The 17,834-nt window shown below is 36.8% G+C and overlaps 1 protein-coding gene across 2 annotated transcripts; it reads left to right on the top strand.

Moving 5' to 3' along the window:
- The first annotated feature begins 394 nt into the window (after positions 1-394).
- LOC143144666 (pre-piRNA 3'-exonuclease trimmer) lies at positions 395-10,800 on the top strand. Of its 2 annotated transcripts, XM_076307308.1 has the most exons (12): positions 395-565; positions 645-879; positions 1,017-1,295; positions 1,368-1,572; positions 1,660-1,761; positions 1,833-1,940; positions 2,028-2,124; positions 2,188-2,287; positions 2,361-2,444; positions 2,505-2,593; positions 5,639-5,737; positions 10,570-10,800. In XM_076307308.1, the coding sequence occupies exons 1-12, from the start codon at positions 435-437 to the stop codon at positions 10,649-10,651; spliced, it is 1,611 nt and encodes a 536-aa protein (XP_076163423.1). In that variant the 5' UTR covers positions 395-434; the 3' UTR covers positions 10,652-10,800. The 2 variants fall into 2 exon arrangements, with proteins under 2 accessions (XP_076163423.1, XP_076163424.1); XM_076307309.1 differs by lacking the exons at positions 5,639-5,737; positions 10,570-10,800 and having other exon boundaries at positions 2,489-2,593.
- The last annotated feature ends 7,034 nt before the right edge of the window (positions 10,801-17,834 follow it).

Here is a 17,834-nt window from a genome sequence, read left to right as displayed (position 1 = left end):
AAACGAACTTACATTCTTCTACTAGTATTTGTTCAATTATGTAGCTTAATATTTTATTTTACAAATTACGTACTAACTTATATATTTGATGACTTTATACAACAATTTTTTATAAAAAATTGTAGACTTACGTGACACAAATGACTTTTTTACGGTCAAGAGTGTTTAGTATATGTATATACTTCGGATACCATTAAGAATAGTGTGCTCGATGGTATAAATGTACCGTTTAGTATACATCAATCACCAAAAAAGAAAGAAGATTAATATTTTATTCACGATCTAAACTTTAATTAGAGAAATGTACTAGATTCAAACTTTCATTTTTGGTAGCAAAACATGGTGGTGCTGCGATCGCTTTTCAAGTGTATAAGCTACTACGTACGTGGTTTAAGAGACGTTACACACACAATATATAATTTAAAAGAATAATCATGAATGAAATTGGTACAAATAATTTCAAAACAAAGTATCCAATGATAGAGGAATCTATAAAAGCTGCATCTTTTATCTCTATTGATGCAGAATTTACAGGACTACAGACAAGCGAACACTTCAACAATAGGTTAGATTTACTTTCCATTTAAAAGTGATTTAAATCTTGATTACAATTATTATCGTGTTTACTATATACTTTGTTTCAGTCTTTTTGACTCGATTGATGTTCGATATGTAAATATAAAGAAAAATATTCAACCATTTATAATAATCCAATGTGGAATTACAACGTTTCAACATGTTTCTGATGAAAATTGTTACTCTGCAAAATGTTATAATTTTCATTTGATTCCAAGATCTATACCATTTAAAAACAGGCAATTCTCGTGGCAGATGACTGCCTTAGAATTTCTCTCTGCGCATAATTTTAACTTTAATACAGTATGTGACAGAAATATTAATATAAGTTAAATACATTTATAAATGAACAGAAATATGAAAATAAATGTGCATATATTGAAATGTTCATTCGCAATATGGATGTTAAGTTTGCATGAATAATATGATATACATTTTAGTTTGTGTGCAATGGAATACCATACCTTGATGAAATAGATGAAGCATTATTGAGAAAACAATTAGAAGGTGGTAATATAATTCGTAATATAGAACATTTATCGTACAAAGAAGAAGAAATTTTTAGGGAATGTAAGAAGAAAGTTCAACAATGGATCAGTGGATGTCCGCATCAAATTTCATTGACGTTGCACATATCTTCCCCCATTTTACAATATATGGTACAGAAAGAATTGAGAGACAGTTTCAGAAATATTTGGACATCGGCGAGCTATAAACATGTAAAAAGTATTATTTATTATCGATGCTACATTTTAAATGGCCTGGTGTTTGAAATTGTTTCTTTCTTCCAGGTATCAGTTATAAGAGTATCGCCTGACATGCGGAACCTTTTAGAAAAAGACGAGGACGTTAGTATAGAAACAGAATTATTAGAAAATTGTATAGGATTTTCTAAAGTATTTAAACTTTTAACTTCGTTAAAAAAACCAATATTAGGACACAATGTACTTCTAGACTTAATGTTCATGCATCAACAGTTCTATAGACCATTGCCAAGTAATTATAAATGCATTCTAATGCAAAAGTTCAATAGTTTGAAACAATTTCCAGAAACTTGACAATCAAAGCTTATACGTATTCTAGGTGACTATAATCAATTCAAAAGCAATATCCACGCGTTGTTTCCAGAAATATATGACACAAAATTCTTGAGTTTTGAAGTAAAGAAGCAACTTAGCAACGAAGGTAAGGAAAATCTAAAAGTTCGAAAATAAAAAAATGATATCGAAACTAACAGAACTATTTTCTTTTTTAAGGAAATTGGAAAATAAATTCACTGGGTTGTATATATGAATATTTTGAAAATCGTAAAATAAATGTAGCCTACAATTCGCCACGTATCAAGTTAAGTGGCAAATCTTTGGGTAATAATTTATTAATTTCCTTATTCAAAGAAACATGGCTATATTTATATGTGAACATTTCTATTTGATATTATAATTTGATTCCAGATACAAAATCTTATCACAATGCAGGATGGGATTCATATTTTGCTGGATATATTTTTATAAAATTGGGATTCTTACTCTGTCTAAATAAATATGGAGAGTATGTCTGATTATATATTTGTACTTTTATTTTTCAAATGTGCATTAATTTTATAAATTTTAGAGGTTTAAACCAAAGATCAATCACTCATACCGAATTAATGAGTGGTGTAAAACATAGTGTAAATTGCATAAATATAACACGGAGCAGTGAAGTGTATTCGGTAAGAAAAGTGTATTTGTTAGAAACAGTAAAATACATGAACTCAAAAATTTAATAAATTATAAATGTCTAAGAAACTTGATGGAAATGATCCATTATCAACAAGACCGGAATGGCTTCACGTGAAGTTAAAATCGTCAAACATAAATGTAAAAGAGGTACGTAATCTTAAAACTATTTGTAGTATTATTTTTTTAATTAGAAATTCCTTTGTTTAGATAGTTGACCAGTTATCGTCATTTGGACCTATCGATGTAATGCCTCTCGCCCAAAAACGCGTCTTAATAGCTGTCGCAAACCACAAGAGGTCAGTGAAATTTTAAATTCCATTAAATTTACTTTCTACCATAGCTAGAAATTCAAACATTTTTCAAGCGATCGCTCACATTACTTTTAAACCTGTATAAAATTGCACCGATTTATCAGCACACATTAGAGCCACGCATAATGCAATATTGTATATATTTCCCAATGTGTAGTTAGCAAATATTAGTGTGTGCGTAAATCCTTTCAAGCAGATATCTCGTTTAGAGGGAAACAAATTTAAACGCGGTTGTCGTCGAGCACAAATAACCCCACTGCAGCCTGTCAAGCTGACATGAAACATGCTCACAGAAACTCATATTTCACGTTTTGCACACCACAGTATCCGGGTTAACAAAACAATGGAGAGATTAAAGGGAAAAAGCAGGTATCGTGAATCTGTTACACGATTCGGAACATATTGAAATTTTCGACGGACATCGAATGCACACGGAAAGATACGTCTAGTAATCGTTTTATTTACCCGTTATACTTTACTTCACGCATCGGGCAAATATAATTAGGTATTAAGTACGCAGTTGGTATTTTAGTATGAAGCTGCTTCGAAGTAAGGTGGCGGAACTATTTTGGATCATATCCAAGGGCAACCGCGTATACTCGTCGTTGCACTTACAAAGTGTAATATCGGTGCACGTGATTTTATACGACGTAACTGCATTTTCGTTTTGCCAAAATTTGCTCTAGTTGGCCCTCCCTTGATATTTCGAAAAGATATTGTTCGGAAGAATTATATGTTATTTATATATTTATATAAATACGTACCCGTCCTATTTATATATTTATATATATACTGTGGTTTACTTCAAATATTTAACGCAAAAAGTAACGGTATTGATCTCGAAATTGACAACACGTGCGAGTAAAATGGGATATAATGTACTTTTTCCAATGTAACGAGTTCCATATAATCTTATCAAGAAACCAGTTAATTATAATTATACATGTTGTCAGTAGAGCATCACCAGGAAAACTATAAATATCAGTGGGAAAGGTGAACAACCTAAGATCCCTTGAAGGTTATTTAGACCATTGAAGTTCTTACATAAACATTTAGCATTTATTGAACACTTTATACACAAAATTTACGAATAAACACGTATTTGTATATTTATATACATTATAAATACTGAATCGAATACAATTCTTAAAGAATAAAGTGGACAGGAAAGAAAGTGAAATATAAATACCTGCAAAACCGAATGTTATATTCTTTTGTATGCATTTAAATATATCACAATAATAATATAATTATATCAATATGTGCTGTCCTTCTTATCTACTATATTCATTAAAAATGTTATTTCCTCGAGTTATTAAATTCAAAATCGCGTTTACTATTTCATAGAAGAAAACAATTGATTCATTTTATATCTGTTTCCCTAGTTGGTAGATAACGAGTCAAAGTATACAATCTATACTACTCGTATAAACAAAATTGCTTTTTGTTAACCCTATGAAGGTGAACTATTTCAGCGGGCGTGTAAGAAATGATTCTTTTACAGATAAATCCTATCTTTGAATTGTTAAATCAACTACTGAACGAACCAGTACGGAAGAAGTAATTATTTATACACGAATAAAAATATTGGTGGGTTGATAATGTCCTTAGGATCCTGAAAATACGCAGGACGTGGTTCGTGATATAAAGTTACCGTTACAAGAATAATAAATCTGTTTTACAATCGTCTCCTCGAATCATTGTGTCGAGTCGCAACAACTCTCACATGCAGTTTATTTCTTTGAGCAACTCGCATGAACAATCAGTCGCGTTTTCTTAATTTCGACAGCTTGGAATCACAAACCACTGTCAGTTACATATCGAATTCAAGCGAATCCATTAAAATCGGTTTACTTTTCATTCAACGAACTGTCGAAACAATGACCACTTACGTAACAACTATCGGAACTAGAAAATTGTTACATCCCACTGTTTACATTTCATCGTAAATTTCATTGTCTCGGCGTTTATTATTCCATTAACTACTTAACAACGATATCCCACCTAAGAAATTGTCGATACATCAATTTGAGTATACTTGGTATTGCTACAGTCCGTAACAAAAATTCGACGTATCGTACAAACAAACGGAATATCTCCAACGATGTATTATTTGTTCATCGAGCCCAATTTTCACCACTTCGTGGTAATTGTCAATCGAATATTTCATTTACGTCACAATTTTGATCTATCCAATATTATCATTTTGAACATTTGTAGCCTTCGAAATTACTTCTCGACGTACAAGATTAAATATTTAACGATAGTAAAAATTTCGATGTCGATAATCGAGAAATAATCGAGAGATCTGCTCGAAACTTTAAAGTTATTTCTCTTCCTCCTGTTGAGAGTAGGACGATCGGCTATGTTCCGTAGAACCTTTCGGAATGCACGAGAATGCTGTTCCAAATTGCAAGAATAATTTCTGTTAGGAACACAAAGGGAAACATTCAGTCCATAAAGCTCGTCGCGCGTATCGGGGGTACGCAAATCAGGTGACTTCATCATTCCCGAATTAGATCAAAATGAATTATCCGATGCTCCGCTATCAAGTATGCATTTTCACGAGCCCGGTGCATTTTCTTTTACGTTCACCATCCTGCACAATTCACTCACGCGGCCTACCGACGTTCATATATTATAAGCGTCAGATTTTCTTCGGCACTGGCATTGTTCCAAAGCCTGTATCGTTTCTAACCAACGAACTTTTGTATTAGCACGCGCCTACCGACATCGAATTATTGCAAATTGAATTCACCAATCGGGATGCATTTGAACGATCGACTTATCGGGTATCTTTAACGGTTGGTTCACCCTTTAATCGAATTCCACGACTCATTGATCAGAAGAGACGACGAAGAAACGGATACGACTTTGTTGATTATGTTTATTCGTTTTATTAATCCTGTGTCCTGCGTCGCGATTCATCTCGAACAACGGTGCAAGCCATCGCGTTGCTTCGCGTGATCGATACGAAATTATTTTTACCCACGTGTTATAATTGTAGCCGTATGAAAAATTCTGTTACAGTGCGCTGGACATATTAGAACATTTCAAGAACAACGAAGAAATGAATGTGGTACGGTACAACGTTATAAAGCATGCTACTCCTTCCAGGATCGCTTTATGGTACGTACACGAAAATTTACACTTTTAGTTATTTAGATATTATAGAAACACCGAGACACGCAACTCGTAATAAATATTTTTCATTCTTTGGACGATTGTAATTTTCACAGTGGCAGCTAAATGTGTGTGTGTGTGTGTGTGTGTTTAAAGTGCGTTTTTTGAATCAAAGCTAAGTGACTGAGATCTTGTTAATCTTTCCGCTATTAATATTATTTTTCTAGCGCAATTGATCCAAAATAACTCGTAAAGTTAATTTCCAAACTTGTCATTTTGTCCTAGTTTCGATTTCGAAAAAAATAAACACGTACCATTAATGTTTTATACCGAACTTCAATTGAATAAAATATTGAACATCGAACAGGATAAATTCTGCTAGCAGCGAAAGGATAAAGCGGACTAACCGAGTAACTGTTGAGTTTATTTAATTGTTAAAGAAACGCTACTGTATTTTCACAGAATATCGCAAAATGAGTGCCATTTGAAGTAACGCCTCAACTACTGATTTTATGAGATAATGCTAACGAGATAGTTTTATTCTTCGCGTAGGATCCGATGGAATACAAATTTTTTTATTATTTTTACTTCTCGCAATTATTTCAAGGTCAAGTTAACTTCTTCAAATGATATACTGTATCTCGTTAACTTTCTATATCTTGTTAAATTATCTCGTGCAAAAAAGAAAGTTTAATGATGTACGAGTTGTTCAAGGTCCCACGAGATCATTAATGCAAACACATACTCGACTTCTTCTTTATACCGGTAGTACTTTACCAAAATTCTTTTCCAGCAGAAGTATGTGTTCAGTTTCTGACACTTTGTGACATAAGTGTCATAGCTATGTCGTTTCATCCAACGAAAAGGTTGACTTTTGTTCCGCTACACCTACGTAAGTAGGCGTGCCATTTTTTCCAAACAAGTGAACATCCTCCAGTTCTCTCCGTGGCTGTCTTTTCCAGCACAAACGTGTGCTCCGTTTCTGACACTTTGCGACATTGATCGTTATAAGTGTCTTAGCTATGTCGTTTCATTAAACTTTTGTTCCACTATACCTACGTATGTGCAGCGTGCCATATTTTCCTACCAGATGAACATCTTCCAAAGTCCTTTCCGTGGCTGTCCTTTCCAGCAGAAATCCGAGTTCCGTGATATCGATAATTACAGTATCCCAGCACTAAAAAAATATGTAGATTTTTCCAAACAAACGAACATCGCGAGTAATAAAAACACGATACAAGAATGAAAACTTCCGTAAATGTAGTTCCGTGTTCTCTTTTGAAATAACAAATACTTGCAAATCAGAGCGCGCCCCGCGCGTGAATATAAATGGCCCTCGATGTGATTCAACAGCTCGCGACATTTATCGTCGCATAATTCACTGTATTATCACAAAATCCTAAAATTATTCCGCTGCAATAATAATTACTCCGCTATGGAGAATGAAACGAAAGAAGATGAAATATTTCACGATCAGAGCTGCGACGTTCGCTATAACTGGGCCACCATTGTGGGCCATTTTCAGAGCCTGCTCGTATGCACTAATTCGGTAACATTGTGTACCCGTTGTGACGTAATCGTGATTTTAACGGGCTGCCCGATACGCAAGGTCCAATTCGATCCGTGTTTGTGAACGAGGCTATCCGCGTTACGTCAAACAAATTAATGGTCCTTCTTAACGGGTCGGAAAGCTGTGCCCGCAAAATCTCTAATTAGCACTAAGATTGCCGTAGATGCGTAAGTACCGATTGCAGTGCCAATTGTTGCGAAGGCAGCGTAATACGTTGCACCTATCGCGTTACCCAATACTAAGGTAATACGTTAAATATGCTCCGATTTCGATCGCTTCTCTTCGATGTCGAGGCCATTATAGTTACTCGGTTAGAGCATCAGAAGTGGGAAAAATTTGTTGCGTTCTCAACTTTCCCTTCGCTTCAAACTCGTACGTCTCGCGAAAGAGATATACCTTAGGAAACCCTTATTACGTAAATTATCCCTATTATCCTTTCGTCCTGTGGAAAACAACACTTAAGGGGGTATATTTTGGTAATCTGACCGAAAAACATCAACTGCTTTCTGGGTTTTTTTTCCAAAGAAACTATAAGACACGTCTTTATTGTTACTTATTGTTTGCGTTACATTCACGATTCTTTGTAAATGAAAATAATAAAAATTATACAAGTTGTATAATCTTAGACGAAATGAAATGAAACAACTAATCTTGATTAGTACGAAAGTGGTTATGGTAATGAATAATTAAAAAATGGGAGTTTCTGAAGTTTAAATATCGACTTTTTCGCGTCTTTTTGCCTTCAGTGTGGTGAAAAAAAAATAGGGAAAGGTATTAAAATTTTAAAGCCGTGGTTTTTTCGATACAGGGACATCTGCTGATGATTCTCTAAATTTGAAGTAAATCGGTCAATTGGTACTTTAAATATAACTCTTTTTAAACGTTTGTAACTTTGTTAATTTTACAATGTTCAGGAAATCGTTTTTACACACAAATATTCCCAAAGTTACATGCTTTGTGAAAATACAAGGAAACGCAAAAATCTATTTTATGAAGTCTTTTCAAAAGGTACAAAAATGATGAAAAAGGTACTTAAACAATTATTTTTCTTCTTGTACAGGGTGTAAATAATCTTCTGTCAAATTTAGGCAGATTTACACTTCTTCGCGTGTTTGAAATTGTAACGCAAGTTTCGTTCCTTGTTTGAATATACCTTATTATGTTTCAAATTTTTGTTATTCGTCCTAAAAATGTAATATTTAAGTCCAAGAGGACCTAACAGTCTTTGAAACTTCAACAAACGACCTTTTTGCGCTGCATCATGTTTTCTCTTAGTACTAAATAATAATTGATAGAAGATATTTTGTTTAAAAAAAAAAAGAAATTTCTATATTTCGTATATTGAAAGAAATTTGAATATATTTGCGTAAATAAGTACAAAATTTCCATCTTAAAATTTAATCAATTTAAAGCCAGCACGAGGAAATGTAAAACTTTTACTTTTATGTATGTTTAGTAGAAATATCATAATACCACAGTGATACAGTGATAATGAATGATTTTTTCCATCAGGAATCTTCTTCGTTTATCTTGGATTGAAATAGATACATATTTATTAACTTGGGACAAAATATTGTTTTAAAAACAGACGAAGTATCTATATACGATATAAAATGCAAAATAATAGTGACGGCAATAACGCTTAATTTTATCTTATAATGACCTGAAAATTGAGAGTACACCAAAAGCGAGTGAGACAGATAACAGCAGTAGAGGTGACTCCAATTCACTTATCGGTGATCATATTCATTCGATTATCCGGGTGATACCGTTTAGGTGAACATTTATTGACAAGTATTTCAAGAAAATCCACTTACTATGTCGAGAAGGCTTCGCTTCGCTATAGTCGCATTAAACTTTAGCCGGTCAAGGCCACATTCCTAATCGTAAATCATGGTGGATATGACGCCAATTCTTATATCGTATCAACTCTCTCTGACAGAGAACGCGTGTTCGAACATTTGCGAGAAGAAGCGAGAGAGATAAAGCTGTAGAATTTAGATAAATATTGGAACTGATTTTCGAACAGTTGAGTTAGTTTCTATGCAACGTTTATTGTTTGGGTATTCGAAACGTGAAATCGTACCAAAAAACAGTAAGAAAGTTATTGTATTCTTCAAGAATACGAAATTGTCAAATAACCTCCGACAAAACAAGGTTGCTAATAGTCGTAAATATTTTTTGCGTCTATAATTATATATATATATATATATATATATATATATATATATATATATATATATATATATATATAAAATGTAACGAGAAATAATGTATCGAATAATGTATTCTCTTATATCTGCAGCCAAATTCCTACACACACGTTTGTACGAAGGTATCCATAGCTAATCGTTTAAACGTCGCTAGTTTACCAACTGGGGTCATCCCGAATTGCAACAGCAACAATCGTTCCAAGTAACTTGCACAAGATCGCGTAGCAATTAAGGGGGGGCACTTTGGTAATCTAGCCGAAAAACATGGATTTCTTCTTGATATTTTTCCAAAGAAATCGTGAAACTTTTCCGTACGGAGTTTTTGCAACACGTTTGTCCATGTTTGCGCTAGATTCAGGATTTCTTATAAACGTGAATAATAAAAGTTGCAGGAGTTGTATAATTTTAGGTGAAACGTGTATCGAAAAACTGATCGGAACGACTGACGTGATTTCTACCGGTTTGTTTAAGCGAAACGAACAAACCAAACAGCATCTCGATCGGTACGAAAGTGGCTACTGTCGTGGAGAAAAAAACAAATGTCAAAAATTAAAAAAAGAAACGGGTACTCTTGATGTTCGAATATCGATTTTTTTCGTGTCCTTTCCACCTTTAGCGTGCCAGAAAAAAAAATAGAAAATTTCAAATTTTCAAATCCGTGTTTCGTAAGCTGAAAAAACATCTACTGAAGATTCTCTTCAAATTCGAAATAAATCGATCGATTAGAACGCGAGGTATATTGTAAACCGGTCTAAAAAATCAATTTTCGAGAGAAACGCGTTTAAAGTTTTTCTTACGCAGAAAATACTTTGAGAAAATATTAAAAAAAGAAATCAATTTTCGAGAGAAACGCGTTTAAAATTTTTCTTACGTAGAAAATACTTTGAGAAAATATTTCAAAAAAGAATCAATTCCTTCAAAATCGAATTATCAGAACAACCCCTTAAGTCGGTCGAACTGGTTCGTACGGTTCGTGAACGGTTCAAAGATATTCCAAACTTCTTTAAATTCGCAAAATGACGGTGTCTCTCTGGACTAACTGTTTCTAATTCTAGGGTCGGTTTCGCCTTGTCCGGTGGGATGTTCGTCTGGATGGTGCAAGCATATTCGAAAAGTCGGTCCACATCGACCCTCTGAAGGATTCGCCGTTGGATTCCCTATCACACGTCGTGTCGGATGTTTCTAATATCGATTATACGTGCCCGAAAGACAGAGAGCGAGGAAATGGCCACTGTTGGAAGCGATGTTTAACGTATCGACGCCTAGACACCCCCTAGCGAATTGTTATAAAGTATTGATAAGAACGAGCGGTGGGATTATAAAAACGAATGAAAAAGTTGACTAAGGAAAACAAGCTTTGTGTCAATTTCCACGCGCGCCGCGGGGCACACCTCTCGCGGGCAGTGTTTGCGCGCGTTCTTTCTCGAATGCCGGCCGCGCGAGATCTATTTAAATTTTCGATCGAGAAATTCACGAGTGGGATCTCTTCGCGCGAGCTGTTATTATTATTTCACTGGTCCGAGGCCCGAGCGTTGTCGATGAAGTCGGGAGCCAGAGAGCTCGTTTCGTCGAGGAAGTGTTTCGCGTTGCCAAAGTCCCGTACTCTTTGAAAAATCCAATTATCCCTGCCTGGCCGCAAGACACGTCGATCGTCGCGCACGTCCATCGATCATAGTTTTCTTTTTCTTCTTTTTTCTGTTTTCTTTTCTTTTTTTTTTTTTTTTCTTTTTCGTTTTTCCTCGACGACGACGACGAGGTTCCGCCTTTCGTCGGTCGCGTCACGGTTGGTCCGTGCCAAATAACACGAGACGTCCGTGACGTCACCGGCGTCGAGAATTCCTCGGACACTTTCTCGTCGTATCGTCGGAACGTCGCCCGAGAGGATAGATACATTGTCTCGCGAATGAACCCGCAGGTTCCACCGGACCGTGTCGCTGCGTTCCGTGCGTCCTCGGCGAACCGTAGAACGCGATTTTCACGAGAGGGAGGGACGTATACCGACTAGTACGCTAGTCATCTTTGTAAACGGGAACGTGCTGGTGACACGTGACGGTACACATAACTTTTGCGACGGTCTTGGCAGCCACCGTTACCGACGATCCGCGGTATATACCCTCCGCGCGAACGTTAATTCAATGACTGCTGATTTACGATAAGTTAGAGGCACACCCGTAACAATGTCCACGGGCGATGGAACTGAAATAAAGGATTTAAGTATAGAGCCCGGAGTTGCAAAATCTGTGCCAGAGACACCGAATACATCGCTGGTGATATACATCTGGAAACAATTTTCATCTCGTACTAAGGGGGGAAAGAAAGCCTGGTTGTTCGCTTAACGCGACCGAAGCACTCGGAAATCACGGAACCGAATAACAGGAAGAAATTCTACGACGACGATCGACGAACAAGGCGTGAGATTATTTGGAACGTCTTCTCGATAGACAGGACGGTATATAGCTCGCGAGAATTTGTTTCCGTCGCGAACTGCACCCTACTCGTGGACACTTGGTGCTACTCTGTACTCATCGTGAAGTCCCGATGGCCGAGAAAGAGCCCAGGCGTTCCCCGATATTTCAAAAGTTTTCTCTGGCCGCCACCCAAGGCTAAAACACTCGAAATAACGCAGTAGCAATTCGTGTGGGCGTTCTGCCGGACGGTCAGCCTGGTCACACTGGTGTCCGATGGCAGGTGGAGGAGCTTTTGAGGTGGATCCCTCTCTATCTCGGTTAGTCCAACCAACAGATGTAAAGGTCGCGAGCGCCGAGAACGAGGTCTATGGAACTGGGTTAACCAAATTGACTATTTTCTGATTTACCACTCGCCGTCTATATCGCACGGTTCCCGAAGCCACGGATAACTTTATAACGGCCATCGGCTATCAACGGTTACATGTCGGCGACGATTCGTCGAATTTATCGGGAAATACGCCTGTACGAACGTATATCGTCGGTTATAGTCGGCGACGAGTCGTTTATTATTTCTGTTCGACCACCGACGGTCTTCTATCACCTCTACCAAAAATGGATAATCTAAATCGGAAGAGAAGAACTAAACGTTTGATTTATGAAAATAAATGAAAAAAGATTCTTCATTTGCAATCTTTTAACACGTTCCGTTGTCCTCGTGTTAAATAAATGAAAAAAGATTCTTAATTTTGAATCTTTTAACACGTTCCGTTGTCCTCGTGTGAAATAAATGAAAAAAGATTCTTAATTTTGAATCTTTTAACACGTTCCGTTGTCCTCGTGTTAAATAAATGAAAAAAGATTCTTAATTTTGAATCTTTTAACACGTTCCGTTGTCCTCGTGTTAAATAAATGAAAAAAGGTTCTTAATTTGGAATTTTTTAACACGTTCCATTGGCCCTGTGTTAAATACTTGAAAGGTTCATAATTTTGTTTTTTTTTTTCAACACGTTCCATTGTCCCGTGTTAAGTAAACGAAAAAAAGTTCTTAATTTTGAATGTTTTAACACGTTTCATTGTCCCCGTGTGTTAAATAAAGCATCCTTTCCTATTTTGTCGATCGAATTTTTTAATTGTACCGATAACGACCCAAAATGCAATATCGAGAACATTTTTATTTTAAATTAAACTTCTTTCTACGATCATCGTAGCTCACGACTCGCGCGAAAGAGAACAAGCAAAATAGATAGTTAAAAAATAAGGTCAGAGAATTGTGACTCATTTATGTTCCGGAGGGTCTTCCCATAAAGAACACGCGAGGAGTTATTTTATTTTGTAAGCGTTCCTCGTTTTGTTTTTATCTTGGAACGAATACTTCTTCGTACGTTCGTGCGTTTTCGCGTTTGTCATTTTTAAATTGTTTCTTTTTGGTACGTTCGAAGATGATCAGAGACTGTCGGATGAAAACGTTACGCGCTAAATAATAATTGGCTCGTTACTACATGTCCAATTTGTTTTCGGTCGCGTCGGAAGCAAGGATGCACGAGGTAGAGAAATTGGATGAGATACGATAGGATTACGAGTCGGTTTCAAGTTCGTTTCATTTAAGCGGTCGCCCTTTGTAGCAAATGGCTGGCCGATCGTTGGAATCCGGTAAGCTTAAACGGATTTTGCGAGAAATTGAAGCAACACGGACGCGGGTGGAATTTCCTTAAGAATCGGGCCATCGAGAATCGTTCAATTTTTACTTCGAGGCTACGAAAAGCAAAATGATCCGATTTATTAACGTACCCCCCCAAAATATACACCAACTTCAATCGTCTTGTTTTTCAAATCGTTCGACGAAATTTTTCTCTTCGCGTCGATCACGAAAATATATTTCGCATTATCATCGTTGGTTCTATTCGTTTTTAAAACGAAATGTAAAAATTGCAAGAAAAAACTATCTGTACAATTAAATCTATAATTTGGCCAGTGTATAGTCTAGACCTGGCTTCGTTGGAGTATAATTTGAATCGAGCAATTGGCGCGCTTTTTAAGAGGGAAATGATTCAGTCGTAGAAAGTACGTCAAAACCTGGCTCCGTAGAGTTTTCGGGATCCAAATAACCCAACATGGTATTGCAGAAATTTGTATTATTTCTTACGACTCGATGAGTCAAAATTTTCAAACGCGCGATATTATCCGGAACACTGATAACTCGAATCGTAGAGTTCCCTAACGTATACGATGTATTTAGAATTACGGACAAAAAATCAAGCTCGTTTTGCAAAAATGACGAGAGTCGTCTAAGTAACAATTTATTTCTTCCTTAATTTTACGTAAAACTTAATTCTATTTGCTACTTTTCTCTAATGCGCAGAGAATCGAATAACAGAAGGACGAACACACAAGTTTCCCTACCGATAACATTCGTCTTTGGTAAATCGTTTAAACAAAAGAGAACTTCTCTAATTGATCAGTCTGAATCCCCCACGAGTCGAGATCCATCGCTGTTCGAACGATTTAAGAATTGTCGAGCATTCCTCGATCGTCTAAAAAATTTTAATTTCATTTATCCGCTAAAAATATCCAGGCAGCCATAAATTTGGTATCAGCGAACCGACATGCATCGGTTATGGACGAGTCACAGAATACACAGAATGAATCGATCGCGGAGCACTCTCACCAACGGATAGCGCAATTGGCGGTTTATTGTTAACTTTGTATCTTTATAACCGAGCCACTGTAGATGGTTCTTGGCAACGCGGTGATCGGAAACTATTTTCTACGTATATTAAGAACGCACCGAACGGTACCGTGCATTATTGTGTCGTTGCATACGTTGCATTCCGTAGGCAAAACACCGAGTATATCGGTAGCCGTGTTCGAGGCGGAAGATCGGTTAGAGTCTAGGCAGCTCGAGGTGCTCGTCAGAATTTTCGATCCATCGAGGATGGTCAGGATTCTCGAGATCGTTGTTTCTAATAATATTTCGCGTAGCGCGAAACCGAACAATGACCGAATCGATCAACCCGCGAGCGAATCGATCGCTCATCGAGCACCTCGCGCATGCCTCAAGACTCGTGTCTCGCGTGCCCCGCCAAAAATATGCCGAGAAACAACTATTCGGTCGCCTTCACCTATCGGTCCGGCCAGGACGAAGAATCGCACGAGGGGCAACCGATGCCGACTGCCAGCAAACAAGACGATTGAAAATACCTCGGGGTTTTCGCGTGAGTTTCGAAATCCGTGCCCGAGAATTGTAGTATCCCGCGGCGGGGTCTAGCCCGCTGGCATGGGCCAGCACCTGTCGCGCGTCGCCGACAGTGGAAATAGCTGTTTTCAACGAGGAGAAACCTGCGCTTGCTACCCACTGACAGAGAGTAACGCGACTACGTGGGTGCACCGAGATTAATTGCTTGTACCAATTACTGAAATAATAGTAAACGGCCCGCGTCCCCGCCTTGCCACGCAAGGATAATTAAACCAGCGTTTCGACATTGCCTCTTCGAATTCTTTTTGCGGTGGAAGTACTCGGTATTACCGGCGCGAAACGAGCAGCAGGAAAGTCGAGGAATTATAGTTCTCGAGGGTGTGTAAATAGTTGCGGGGGTAGTTTAATCATTGGAAAGTAACGGTGGAAATTTTATCGTTACAACGTATTAGAGAATTTTTACGTAGGAGGTTACAGAATGGTCGGTGGTGTCGAGTTTGATCAATGCTTGAGACGAAGTGAAATGAAATTAATAGAATTTCTTTGTAGATAATTTCATACGTCCGAACGCTTTGATGAATTATATCGTCGTCATTTTTCTATTCACGTTGAGACACATAATTCAACTCGATAAATATTCGTGATCACCGATTTTTCGATCTCGATTACCCAATCTGATTTTTCCTCCCATTCGATCCGATAATCGAGAGACTACTATAAAATGGATACAATTTGTTTGTAAATAACTTCGTGTAAAACACATAGAAAACACTTGTTGGTTATTATTTAAAATATTGGTAATATTTTAAATGGTTACATTGTTAATATTTATCGATTACGATTTAGACATACAATCTCATCTTTGTACCGAATCATTGTAAATAGATTACAACAAAAATAAAGACTTTGTATGTTTTTTATACAATATTTTAATACCAAATATACTGTTCGTATAATAGAATTTTCACATAATGGAATACTCGCATAATATCTAGATGGTTCACATACCGAGTGTTCTTGTAACGAAGATGTATATTGTGCACGGTTGGTGAAAATGCTTCTGCACGTAAAATTAGTATTTCTGATTTTTTGGACCGTTTGAAATGTTTCAGAGAGGTCGTTTCGCTGCTCAAAGATGTTGAAAAAATTGTCAGCGACCAAGTCATTGCGATAACGATACGAAAAGGGGAGGATTTCACTTGGAAGCATTCTTTGTAATCGCTCCCAGTACTTTTACGTTGTTTCGGGAAACCACAGATAGAGATTGGTAGAGTATCGCGAAGAACTGTCTATAGAGCAGTGGTGCACAACTTATCGTTGGTCCGAAGAAACTGAACATTTTGTTTTTATTCAATAAACGAGAAAACGCTTTGTGTACAAAATTTACAAAATTCAATCATAAGTGGACGAAGCATGGATCAACTGATGCTTGAAGTTATTAAAAGATGAAAAAATGGCAATAAATATTAACATTCTTAATTACGCGATTTATATAGTTACGTTCGGTTAAATTTCTGTCGAGGAAGAATATTAACAAATACGTTTTTGCCAATTTTAGGACAAAGACAAAAATAAAGTAATATATTTCGAACGTTAAGGTAAACTAATAACTTGCAAAGATACTGTGTTCGTTCATAATTCGAAATATATTATTTTTTCTTTCCCTTTCGTGCAATTTAAACGGGAATAAAGTAATATCTTTCGAACTATAGAATTTATTTAAAAACAAAAAATTATACTTATATTCAAAGGTCAAGAAGTACAGAAAGATCGACTTTGGATTTTAAACGCAAACTGTTTATATATTTAGCCTCGATGAAGTTGTAGCAAGTTGCGTAATAGTTTTCGGAATTTCATCTCACGTCTCTTTTCTAGTTTTGTCAATTATTCGTATTCGCGAGTGAAAAATAAAACGCATTGTCCGAAATATTTGAAACAGAAGCCGCTGTGTAACAACGTTCCAGTTACGAAAGAATTGTCACGTTTCATCCGTGAAGTTTAAACAAGTATCGGATCATCGTAGAATGTTTCAGTTTCGACGATAAGAATCTTTCAAGACTAGGCGATATTCTCTCACTTTATTTAATTATTATTATTTCAGTGTTCGATTTGTCCAAATGGATCACACAAACCTCGATTAACTACAAGTACGACCAAAAGATATACATTCTTCCTTCGTCTTCCACGAGTGAAAACAAAGAACAAAATTATCTGTACCAAAGCTGAGTGTCATTTTTAAAAGATATTGCACCATTCAATTAACAACGTTCGTACCAACGTTCGGTTAACAAGATTCTTCGCGAAGATTATCCAACTTGTTTGCAAGTTTGCCTCGTGGGCCCGATACGATGATAATTGGAACGAAAGGGCCCGATCGGTCCACTAAACCGAATTTTGTACACCCCTGTCCTAGGAGTTACGTAAAAGAATAAGGACAGCGCAATAAATTTAAAGAGCTGCCACTAACAGCGGAAGTATGGGAATCATCTTTCTCTGGTAGCGGGGCACAAGAGGTCCCAGCGACTTCTCATTCGAAAGCTCTCTAGGACTATTTTTGTCCATAAGCTGAATCGCGGAAATAGCCTAGCCTAGCCCCTGGCCTAGAGCGTAGGCTTGACCGGCCATAATAGAGTCTGTTTCAAGGATGTATCGTGACGTCACAATTTCTTCGGAAAGAAAAACGCGACGTCAGTGACTGCCGATGTGACGTTACGGTCGT

Source organism: Ptiloglossa arizonensis, chromosome 3 (genome assembly GCF_051014685.1).
Source record: "Ptiloglossa arizonensis isolate GNS036 chromosome 3, iyPtiAriz1_principal, whole genome shotgun sequence".
NCBI lineage: Eukaryota > Metazoa > Arthropoda > Insecta > Hymenoptera > Colletidae > Ptiloglossa > Ptiloglossa arizonensis.
Note: the sequence above shows the minus strand (reverse complement) of the source record. Positions and strands in the feature narration are given on the sequence as shown.

What these genes read in the sequence shown, in the direction of transcription:
- LOC143144666 (XM_076307308.1), top strand. Translation starts at nt 435, where the DNA reads ATGAATGAAATTGGTACAAATAATTTCAAAACAAAGTATCCAATGATA. An exon ending in AGCGAACACTTCAACAATAG is followed by an intron (nt 566 to 644) that starts GTTAGATTTACT and finishes ACTTTGTTTCAG; the next exon opens with TCTTTTTGACTCGATTGATG. An exon ending in TGTCTAAATAAATATGGAGA is followed by an intron (nt 2,125 to 2,187) that starts GTATGTCTGATT and finishes TATAAATTTTAG; the next exon opens with AGGTTTAAACCAAAGATCAA.